The sequence below is a fragment of the Marmota monax genome, unplaced genomic scaffold (assembly GCF_021218885.2).
Source record: "Marmota monax isolate L192 unplaced genomic scaffold, Marmota_monax_Labrador192_F-V1.1 WCK01_AAM20220418_F8-fsc00001, whole genome shotgun sequence".
NCBI lineage: Eukaryota > Metazoa > Chordata > Mammalia > Rodentia > Sciuridae > Marmota > Marmota monax.
Genome location: NW_026693777.1, coordinates 56,518,035 through 56,530,448, shown reverse-complemented (window position 1 = coordinate 56,530,448; position 12,414 = coordinate 56,518,035). Strand labels below are relative to the sequence as shown.

General features: G+C 39.4%; 1 protein-coding gene across 4 annotated transcripts in view; it reads left to right on the top strand.

Annotated features, from left to right (window-relative positions):
- Window positions 1-12,185, top strand: part of Nedd4 (NEDD4 E3 ubiquitin protein ligase) — a 133,819-nt gene extending 121,634 nt beyond the window's left edge. For all 4 annotated transcript variants that reach the window (XM_046461461.2, XM_058584826.1, XM_046461462.2 and 1 more), the window contains 2 exons: window positions 8,472-8,544; window positions 9,083-12,185. In XM_046461461.2, coding sequence (XP_046317417.1) covers window positions 8,472-8,544; window positions 9,083-9,185 — 176 coding nt within the window. In that variant the 3' untranslated portion in view covers window positions 9,186-12,185. The remainder of the gene's footprint in view (window positions 1-8,471; window positions 8,545-9,082) is intronic.
- Window positions 12,186-12,414: the final 229 nt, after the last annotated feature.

The following is a 12,414-nucleotide window of genomic DNA, read 5'->3' as shown; positions in this document are numbered from 1 at the left end:
GTATATGTTAAGCAAACAACTGAAAATAACTATAAAAGTACGAAATGTAGCGAGGCATGGTGGCACATGCTTATAATCCCAGTGACTCATGAGGCTGAGACAGGAGGATGAAAGTTCAAGGCCAGCTTCAGCAACTTTGTGAAACCCTGTCTCAAAATAAAGTTTTAAAAAGGGATGGGGATGTGGTTCAGTAATAGAGCTGTGTGAGGCCTAGAGTGTATGAGGCTCTGGGGTCAATCTTTAGCACTTCAAAGAAAAAAATATTCCATAAAGATATGAGGAATAGGGCTGGGGATATAGCTCAGTTGGTAGAGTGCTTGCCTCCCACACACAGGGCCCTGAGTTCAATCCCCAGCACCACCAAAAAAAAGAAAGAAAAAAAGATATGAGGAACAAACCTTTAAGCAAAGGTATAGTTAAATTTGGAGTCCTTCTTAGAGCAACAAAGAACTGTTTCTTGGGAGCTAGACGTCAGGGACTGTGCAGGTAATTGCCAACCTGAATTTTTCATGCAAATAGAAGCAGTTTCTATCTGATGTCTTGCCAGCCTTCTGTCTTCTTGGCACACCTGGTCTTCTTTGGAAGCTTATTTATATGTGTTTGCTTAACGTGTCAAGCAGCTGCCGCTTCTCTACACAGGGTTCCCACTCAGAGTGGTTATTAGCTTTGCTACTAGCCAGTTGGTTCGTTCCTCACCTAATTGTAATTCTTAGCCTTTGTCTTTTTAATAGACTCACCACACTCCCTTGCCTTTATCTTCTCTAGGCAGTTAGAGAAAATCTAGGCAGCACAGACAAATATCCCTTTCCATCTCTAGCTGCTCCACCTTCCCTCTTTTATTCAACCCAGGCCTACAGCCGTCCACTGATTTCATGAACGGTCTGGAATTTGAGGGAAATAACCCAAACACAGAGCCCATCATTTGTTATATATAAATGCAAATGTGTATGTATTTACAGAAACAAATATTGATAGCTTTAAAATAGTAGTATTATAACACAACATAATATAGCCAGTCAAAAATATGTTAAGTGTCTTTCAGCTAACTTGGAGTTTTCACATTAGATGATTTGGGTGAAACAATCAAGAGTGTACATAATATGATCCTATGTTATGGAAAATGATGGCAAAGACTGAAATTCTAACTGTGAACATAATTGTGATGGACAATGTATGAAAACTTACGCTTTTGAGAAAACTTTTAATACAGAGAATAATAAATATTTTTAGTGCCACTTCTGGCAATTATACATACACATTTGGATGCAATTAGAGATATGAAGAAAAGTATGGAAAGTTATAGATTAGGTTGTCAACACTGATTATTTAGTGGTTGGTGGATTTGAAGATTGGAAAAAGAAAAACTAAGTGAAAACTCTGAAGGAAAAAAAGAGATGGTATCTAGAAATGTCCATAATGGAATAAAACTGTAGACTGTATAACAGGACATATACACATAAAATTCTCTATATGAATATGCACATGCATGACACAGAAATGCATGACAATATTTACCAAGAGTTAATGGTAGGATTTTATATGATTTTTATATCCTTCATTATATCTTATTCTATTACCTTAATTTTTACAATGACATTATTTAAATAATCAAAAAAAATTAAAGATATTTTCAGTGGGACTCAAAAAAAAGAAATATCTCATCAGTGTAGCTATAAAGGAAATCATTCATAGAAATGCAGTTGTGTTCAGTGCTAGCAAATAGGAAAAGCATTATCAGGGGCACCATGCCAGAGGCAGAAGGACAAGGTACTCACAAATTAAATGATAGACAAGGAACCCTCATTTCATGGCTTGACAATGAAGCCATCAAGCACAGACAGGCTTGGGTTTTGAAATACCTAGGGATTTTTCTCGGTCCGGGTCCTGCTGAGGGCCGGTCAGGACTCACCCGTTGCTTTGGTTGCCCGGCAAGGGGAACGAAATGCTGCCATTCGCATAGGATACCAACATGGCAGAGATCTGATGTCATCAGAAAGCGGCGGAGGAGAGAACTTCATCAATACCAGCAGCGACAGAAACAGTTGGTCTTCTGGTAGGGGGGGTGAGGCACAGACACCCGAGTCTCCTCGATTTGTCGTCGAGCCAGAGGGGAGGAGCTGGGCCGCCGCCAGCGCCCGGAGCAGGCCCAGCGGCTCGCCAGCGTGGGACCGCGTGACCCCAATTGGAGAGGGGGCAGAGCGGAGCCACCACCCGCGCCCGCAAGGTGGGCAGACCCGCGACCCAGTGGTACACGGGCGTGGTAGGAGGGGCAGGGCAGAGCCGCCGCCCACACTTGCAAGGTAAACAGACCTGTGACAGACTGGCGGGTCAGGCCCAGTGGCCTGCCAGCGTGGTACACACGTCACCCCAACTGGAGTAGGGGCAGAGCAGATCCTTCGCCTACGCCCGGATCAGGCCCTGCCGGTGTGGTGGTCACGTGAACCCAATTGGAGTGGGGGCGGAGCGGAACCGCCACCCGTGCCCGCAGGGTGAGCAGACCTGAGACCAACCTGCAGATCAGGCCCAGAGGTCTGCAGGCGTGGTAGGAGGGGCAGGGCAGATCCACCACCCGCGCCTGCAAGGTAGGCAGACCTGCGACAGACCTGCGGATCAGGCCCAGGAGCCTGCCGGCGTGGTACACACACCACCCTAATTGGAGTAGGGGCAGAGCAGAGTCGCCGCCCGTGCCAGGAACAGGCCCAGCGACCTGCAGGCGGGGTAGCCACGACACCCCAATTGGAGTAGGGGCAGAGCTGAGCCACCACCCGTGCCCGAAAGGTGGGCAGATCTGCGACCGACCAGCGGGACAGGCCCAGTGGCCTGCCGGTACAACAGACACGTCACCCCATTTGGAGTAGGGGCAGAGTAGAGCCGCCGCCCGCGCCTGCAGGGTAGGCAAACCTGCAACCGACCGGCGGATCAGGCCCGGTGGCCTGCCAGCATGGTACACTCGTCACCCCAATTGGAGTAGGGGCAGAACAGAGCCGCCGCCAGCGCCCAGAACAGGCCCAGTGACCTGCCGGCATGGTAGTCACGACACTCCAATTGGAATAAGGAGAGAGCAGAGCCGCCGCCCGCACCTGCAGGAAAGATACGCAAGCAGTATGAAAAGACAAGGAAAGAAAGGACCACAAGCAATGCAGGTCAACGCAACTTTAGAAGAGGTAACAGCTGCAGCAGATGGAATGTCAGATAAAGAATTCAGGATATACATGCTTCAGATGATCTGGAGTATCAAGGAAGACATTAGACAGCAAAATCAGACAATGAAAGATCACTTCAACAATGAATTACGCAAACAAATCCAGGAAGCAAAGGATCAACTATACAGGGAGATAGAGGTTATAAAAAACAAACAAACAGAAATCCTAGAAATGCAGGAAGCAATAAACCAACTTAAAAACTCAATGGAGAATACTACCAGCAGAGTAGAACACTTAGAAGATAGAACATCAGACAATGAAGACAAAGTATTTCAACTTGAAAAGAACATAGACAGCTCAGCAAGACTGTTTAGAAACCATGAGCAGAACATCCAAGAAATATGGGATAACATTAAGAGACCAAATTTAAGAGTCATTGGGATACAGGAAGGTACAGAGCTCCAAACCAAAGGAATGAGCAGTCTATTCAATGAAATAATATGAGAAAACTTCCCAGACTTGAAGAATGAGACAGAATCCCAAATCCTAGAAGCCTACAGGACGCCGAATGTGCAAAATCATAAGAGATCCACACCTAGACACATTATAATGAAGATGCCAAACATACAGAATAAGGAGAGAATTTTAAAAGCTACAAGAGAAAGGAAGCAGATCACATTTAGGGGTAAGCCAATCAGGATAACAGCTGATCTTTCAACACAGACTCTGAAAGCTAGAAGATCCTGGAATAACATATTTCAAACACTGAAAGAAAATGGGTTCCAACCAAGAATTGTGTATCCAGCGAAATTAAGCTTCAGGATGGAAGATGAAATTAAAACCTTCCACGATAAACAAAAGTTTAAAGAATTTGCAGCTAGAAAACCATCTCTTCAAAACATCCTCGCCAAAACATTACAGGAAGAGGAAATGGAAAATAACAATGAAAACCAACAGGGGGAGGTAGGACAGTAAAGGGGGGGAAAATAATCAAAGAGGAAAACAAACCATGTTTAGTAACAGAAATAAACAAATATGGCTGGAAGAACAACCCATATCTCAATAATAACCCTAAATGTTAATGGCTTAAACTCACCAATTAAGAGACACAGGCTAGTAGAATGGATCACAAAACAAGACCCAACAATATGCTGCCTACAGGAGACGCATTTGATAGGAAAAGACATACATAGGCTGAAGGTGAAAGGTTGGGAAAAATCATATCACTCATATGGACTTCGGAAACAAGCAGGAGTGTCCATACTCATATCAAATAAAATAGATTTCAAGCCAAAGTTAATCAAAAGGGATAAAGAGGGACACTACATACTGCTTAAGGGAACCATACACCAACAAGACATAACAATCATAAATATTTATGCCCCAAACAATGGTGCAGCTATGTTCGTCAAACTCTTCTCAAGTTCAAGAGTCTAATAGACCACCATACAATAATCATGGGAGACTTCAACACACCTCTCTCACCACTGGACAGATCTTCCAAACAAAAGTTGAATAAGGAAACTATAGAACTCAGTAACACAATTAATAACCTAGAATTAATTGACATATATAGAGTATACCACCCAACATCAAGCAGTTACACTTTTTTCTCAGCAGCACATGGATCCTTCTCAAAAATAGATCATATATTATGTCACAGGGCAACTCTTAGACAATATAAAGGACTAGAGATAATACCATGCATCTTATCTGATCATAATGGAATGAAACTGAAAATCAACGATAAAAAAAGGAAGGAAAAAGCATACATCACTTGGATAATGAACAATAGGTTACTGAATGATCAATGGGTTATAGAAGACATCAAGGAGGAAATTAAAAAATTCTTAGAGATAAATGAAAACACAGACACAACATATCAGAATCTATGGGACACATTGAAAGCAGTTCTAAGAGGAAAATTCATTGCTTGGAGTTCATTCCTTAAAAAAAGAAAAAACCAACAAATAAATGATCTCATACTTCATCTCAAAATCCTAGAAAAAGAAGAGCAAAACAACAGCAAAAGAAGTAGAAGGCAAGAAATAATGAAAATCAGAGCTGAAATTAATGAAATCGAAACAAAAGAAACAATTGAAAAAATTGACAAAACTAAAAGTTGGTTCTTTGAAAAAATAAACAAAATCGACAGACCCTTAGCGATGCTAGCGAAGAGAAGAAGAGAGAGAACTCAAATTACTAGCATACGGGATGAAAAAGGCAATATCACAACAGACACTTCAGAAATACAGAAGATAATCAAAAACTATTTTGAATCCTTATACTCCAATAAATTAGAAGATAGTGAAGGCATAGATAAATTTCTTAAGTCATATGATCTGCCCAGATTGAGTCCGGAGGATATAGACAACCTAAACAGACCAATATCAACTGAGGAAATAGAAGAAACCATAAAAAGACTACCAACTAAGAAAAGCCCAGGACCGGATGGGTATACAGCAGAATTTTACAAAACCTTTAAAGAAGAACTAATACCAATACTTTTCAAGCTACTTCGGGAAATAGAAAAAGAGGGAGAACTTCCAAATTCATTCTACGAGGCCAACATCACCCTGATACCTAAACCAGACAAAGACACTTCAAAGAAAGAAAACTACAGACCAATATCTCTAATGAACCTAGATGCAAAAATCCTCAATAAAATTCTGGCGAATCGGATACAAAAACATATCAAAAAAATTGTGCACCATGATCAAGTAGGATTCATCCCTGGGATGCAAGGCTGGTTCAATATACGGAAATCAATAAATGTTATTCACCACATCAATAGACTTAAAAATAAGAACCATATGATCATCTCGATAGATGCGGAAAAAGCATTCGACAAAGTACAGCATCCCTTTATGTTCAAAACTCTAGAAAAACTAGGGATAACAGGAACATACCTCAATATTGTAAAAGCAATCTATGCTAAGCCTCAGGCTAGCATCATTCTGAATGGAGAAAAACTGAAGGCATTCCCTCTAAAATCTGGAACAAGACAGGGATGCCCTCTCTCTCCACTTCTGTTCAACATAGTTCTCGAAACACTGGCCAGAGCAATTAGACGAAAGAAATTAAAGGCATAAAAATAGGAAAAGAAGAACTTAAATCATCACTATTTGCAGATGATATGATTCTATACCTAGCAGACCCAAAAGGCTCTACAAAGAAACTATTAGAGCTAATAAATGAATTCAGCAAAGTGGCAGGATATAAAATCAACACGCATAAATCAAAGGCATTCCTGTATATCAGCGACAAATCCTCTGAAATGGAAATGAGGACAACCACTCCATTCACAATATCTTCAAAAAAAATAAAATACTTGTGAATCAACCTAACAAAAGAGGTGAAAGACTTATACAATGAAAACTACAGAACCCTAAAGAGAGAAATAGAAGAAGATCTTAGAAGATGGAAAAATATACCCTGTTCATGGATAGGCAGAACTAACATCATCAAAATGGCGATATTACCAAAAGTTCTCTATAGGTTTAATGCAATGCCAATCAAAATCCCAACGGCATTTCTTGTAGAAATAGAGAAAGCAATCATGAAATTCATATGGAAAAATAAAAGACCCAGAATAGCAAAAACAATGCTAAGCAGGAAGTGTGAATCAGGCGGTATAGCGATACCAGACTTCAAACTATACTACAGAGCAATAGTAACAAAAACAGCATGGTACTGGTACCAAAACAGGCGGGTGGACCAATGGTACAGAATAGAGGACACAGAAACCAATCCACAAAACTACAACTATCTTATATTTGATAAAGGGGCTAAAAGCATGCAATGGAGGAAGGATAGCATCTTCAACAAATGATGCTGGGAAAACTGGAAATCCATGTGCAACAAAATGAAACTGAATCCCTTTCTCTCGCCATGCACAAAAGTGAATTCAAAATGGATCAAGGAGCTTGATATCAAATCAGAGACACGCCGTCTGATAGAAGAAAAAGTTGGCTACGATCTACATTCGGTGGGGTCGGGCTCCAAATTCCTCAATAGGACACCCATAGCACAAAAGTTAATAACTAGAATCAACAAATGGGACTTACTCAAACTAAAAAGTTTTTTCTCAGCAAAAGAAACAATAAGAGAGGTAAATAGGGAGCCTACACCCTGGGAACAAATCTTTACTCCTCACACTTCAGATAGAGCCCTAATATCCAAAGTATACAAAGAACTCAAAAAATTAGACAATAAGAGATCAAACAACCCAATCAACAAATGGGCCAAGGACCTGAACAGACACTTCTCAGAGGAGGACATACAATCAATCAACAAGTACATGAAAAAATGCTCACCATCTCTAGCAGTCAGAGAAATGCAAATCAAAACCACCCTAAGATACCATCTCACTCCAGTAAGATTGGCAGCCATTATGAAGTCAAACAACAACAAGTGCTGGCGAGGATGTGGGGAAAAGGGTACACTTGTACATTGCTGGTGGGACTGCAGATTGGTGCAGCCAATTTGGAAAGCAGTATGGTGATTTCTTGGAAAGCTGGGAATGGAGCCACCATTTGACCCAGCTATTCCCCTTCTTGGTCTATTCCCTAAAGACCTAAAAAGAGCATGCTACAGGGACACTGCTACATCGATGTTCATAGCAGCACAATTCACAATAGCAAGGCTGTGGAACCAACCTAGATGCCCTTCAATAGACGAATGGATAAAAAAAATGTGGCATTTATACACAATGGAGTATTACTCTGCATTAAAAAATGACAAAATCATAGAATTTGCAGGGAAATGGATGGCATTAGAGCAGATTATGCTAAGTGAAGCTAGCCAATCCCTAAAAAACAAATGCCAAATGTCTTCTTTGATATAAGGAGAGTAACTAAGATCAGAGTAGGGACGAAGAGCAGGAGAAGAAGATTAACATTTAACAGGGATGAGAGGTGGGAGGGAAAGGGAGAGAGAAGGGAAATTGCATGGAAATGGAAGGAGACCCTCAGGGTTATACAGTGGAGGGGGTAGAGAGAGAGGAGGGGAGGGGAGGGGGGATGGTGGAGGATGGGAAAGGCAGCGAGCACAACAGGCACTAGTATGGCAATATGTAAATCAATGGATGTGTAACTGATGTGATTCTGCAATCTGTGTATGGGGTGAATGTGGGAGTTCATAACCCACTTGAATCAAAGTGTGGAATATGATATGTCAAGAAATTTGTAATGTTTTGAACAACCAACAATAAAAAATTAAAAAAAAAATCACAGATAAGAAAGATTACCTACTAAAAAAGAAAAAAGAAATACCTAGGGATTCCTGCTTAGAGTAAGTAAAATCAAAGAAACTCTTCTTTTTTTATAGGCTCAAATGGACCACAGTCATTTACAGTTGAACAGTGGGGTACCCCTGAAAAGCTGCCAAGAGCTCATACCTGGTAAGCAGTTGTTTAAGCTCCTAACCCCCATAGAACAAATCCTTAGAGAGTATAAAGCTTTCCTAAGTGTTCCTCTAGCTACAGCTGGCCTACCCCTATCTTGTGCTGTGTTGGTGGCAGCTATGGAGGAGGAGACAGTGACACTAACCCAGACACAGGTGTTTCTTCACCATGTAGGCCTGGTCTCAAAGACTAGGTAGTTGAATACTGGAGAGGCCCATCTCACCTGTTGACCATATGTTGCCACCATTGCATGGGTAGTGGGCTATCCCAGCAGGAACCAACACACTCCCTTTCAAAGACTGAAATGGCAGGAACCCAGATATTTGGAAATCGAGGTAGGCAGGCATAGGAGGAATCCACCAACTAGTCATGGGGAGAGTCCATGCTTAGAGTCCAGTCCTGCATGACTTCTGTCCCAATAAGAGGACGTCTGTAGTGCTGTTGGAACATACTCATCCCACGTAGGACTGTGTTTGCCACAAGGAGACTTGCTTTGCCTGTGTCTTTCCTAACCAGTTCCTCTCTGTTCTTTCAGCTTTAATCGCTTGGACTTGCCACCCTATGAATCATTTGAAGAATTATGGGATAAACTTCAGATGGCAATTGAAAACGCTCAGGGTTTTGATGGAGTTGATTAGATTACAAATAACAGTCTATGGTGTTTTTACTGCCATGGTTTTATAAGCAGATTCTCAACTTCAGGTTTTCCAGGGAACTGCTAAAACTTGGCCACTGATTCTTCCCAGATATTGGAGAAAATCATTTAAAACACTAGAAGAAATAGTATGACGGTTTTACTGTTATTTCAATCACTTTTAAGTAATGTTTTGCATTAATACAGTTATCTCATTCTGTCTTTGGAGTTCACACTACAGGATATAAGTCCTGTGTGCCTGAAATAGTGAGTTTTATCCTTAACATTTACCTCTTTTGCAGTATTTGCCAGGCAGTTCTTTCTTAAACTACTGAAATTATAACTGTGAAATATCTGTGATAAGTGTCATGTGTGAAAAGTTTGATGCTTTTTGAGAAGGAAAACTGAAATTTTGGGGGAAATACTTTAATATGGAGTAAACTACAATATATTTAGTGCTACTTACACCTATTTATTATCTTAGACTTGCCTAATGCACCTTACTGCCCAGATTTTCGGAAAAAACTTGGAAAATGTGTTACCTGATTTTTTAGTCATTTGACTCATTTGCAAAAAAAGTCATTTACTTCTTCACATCAAAAGCATTTGGCTTTTGTTAATTGACATCCTTATACTAAACAAGGTGGTTCATAAGACATGTGAAGTAAATTCCTCTGTGCAATAGGTGAAAAGTACTAAGCCTTCCTCTGGCCTGTATAGCCTTTTGGTTCCTTGGTGTAGTTATCACTTGTTTCAAGTTTTTAGTGTAGTTAGAAGAACCCTTTCCTGCAACATTAAAGCTCCACAAAGCAGTATTTCTAAATATGCCTTGAAGATCTGAGTTAAATGTATAATACTTGCCTTTACTAGTCTCTCTTTATACTTGCACAATTATGTAGTAAATACATGTTTACAGGGTTTATTATGTTTACAGGTTAAGCTAATTTCTGCAGTTGCATTTTTATATTTTTAGTATAGTTTTAGTATATTAAAAAAACCAAATAATTTGTTAAAAATAACCAAAGAATAGTTAAATGCATAATTTGTACTAAATTTGTTATCACATTTCTTATATTTTCTAAAATACTGTTTACTATGAAAATGATGTTTTATTATAAATCCAAAGTCTTTCAAGCAAAACGCTACAGATAGAATCCTACTTTAACCAAATTGAAGCACAGAAAGAACACGTGCATGTATTCAGCACTGACTAAATGCCTGCCATGTGCACAGCACTGTGCTAACCCTGGGGTAAGCTTGTCAGTGACAGTGACATCAGCTCAGTCTTCATCCTCAAGGAACTGACAAGTGTGTAAATGAGTTTGTAAAAATCCAAAGCAGAGGTGGGCAGAATAAGGCATCTAGGTTCTATTGCACCTGCAAAGATTAAAGTGTGCCAATACTATATTTATATGTTTCATACATTTATTCGAATGATTATATAGAAAATGCTCTTATAAAAAAATGAAATCTGTTTATCAATGTGATATCTTGGTGATATAGGAATAATTAATTGTAAATATATGTTTAAACATTCTTATATACATACAAATGCTCTGTGAGACTTGTAAAAAGTATTTCTGGCCATTGGTATAAGTTTGTTGGGGTATTACATGAGTATACATCAGCACCTGGTAGATATTTCTAATGACAGTAGCAAAACCACTTTCCAGACACCACATTATTAGTTGGGTTTACAGAAAGTAATCCACAGATGAGTGCATCCTTCACTATTGTCAGCAAACATTTAAGCATGACCACCAGCTATAGTCTTAGTTATATCATTTACCAACTGTGTGAACTGAAGCAAGTTAACCTCTCTGGGCTCCTGTTTCTTCACCTGTTAAGTGAGAATATTCATACCCACCCTTGCTAACATGCAAGATTGTTATAAGATCCTGAGAGAGAAAAAATTAGAAAGTGATTTAGTAACATATTATAATCAGAGGATGTTTTGTTGCTAGCCCTCAAATTTTGTCAAATCAGGTGTCCCAACTGACTATGCTCCAAAAGAAGAATTTCTTCATTTAAAAATTACTTACAGGGCTGGGGTTGTGGTTCAGTGGTAGAGCACTTGCCTAGCATGTGTGAGGCACTGGGTTCAATTGTTAGCACCACATATAAATAGAAAACAAAATAAATATCCTTTGACAACTAAAAAAAATGACCTGTATTAAATAAAGATGTTGATACATATCTGATATTAACTACGTATTTTTATATATGTGTATATATGTGTATCTGTATATGGATCTTAACATCAGAATTCATTTTCTCCACATCAGCAGAGTAATATTAACATGGGCCAGTGCATTTCGGAAGTGTCCTCATTATGTAGAACTGAATGTGAAAGCTATTTTTGTTAAAGCAGGATTATATATTGTTTTTATAATATCTATGAAATATCATATATTAGAGCTTCAGAAAACATCAAGCTTTTTATTCATCTGACTGATTCTCATTTGAATGATACTATGACTTCAGATAGAACATGATATTAATGAGACCAGACTTGCTTCTGCCCACCCCCCAGCCAGAGACCATCATCCTCTTCATCACCTAGGTGTGGGCCGATCGTCCAGAAGGAACCTCTATCATACAACATGGCCCTTCATCACAGAGAGAAAAGTGTCTCAAATGCATTCTCTGCTAGAGAGCCAACAAGGTCATTTTCATAAAACAAGGACATTGGACTTGTCTATAAATTACAAGCACATCATTTTACCCTATATTTTCTCTAATCAAAAAAATTTAACCAACAAAATTGTATTATGAATGCAAGTTTAAATGGTATTTGTTTTACTTTTATTTATAATGCTGAAGTTATTCCGTACAAATATCAAGTTAAACAATCTGTTTTGATTATAAGCTATTTGACATTGTTTTTTTTTAAATCTTATGGTAAATATCAAGATTAATGTATCAAATTATATTGCATACCTTAATATGTAAAATCATTTTTAAAATCTTGATTCCACAAATAAAGTTCTAATTTTAAAAACAAGACTGACTCATTTTTTTAAAATATTTTTTTTAGTTCTTGTTAGACCTTTACTTATTTTTATTTATTTATATGTGGTGCTGAGAATCAAACCCTGTGGGAAGCCATTCTCGTACGTGATTTGAGTTACCTCCCTGGCTGGGTGAGAGGCGCTTAGACAAAACTGTGTCAGAGCCTTCCCCACCCTGTCCCAGGTGCGAGGGCTTTTCCGTATGGAGGTGTGCCTGACCAC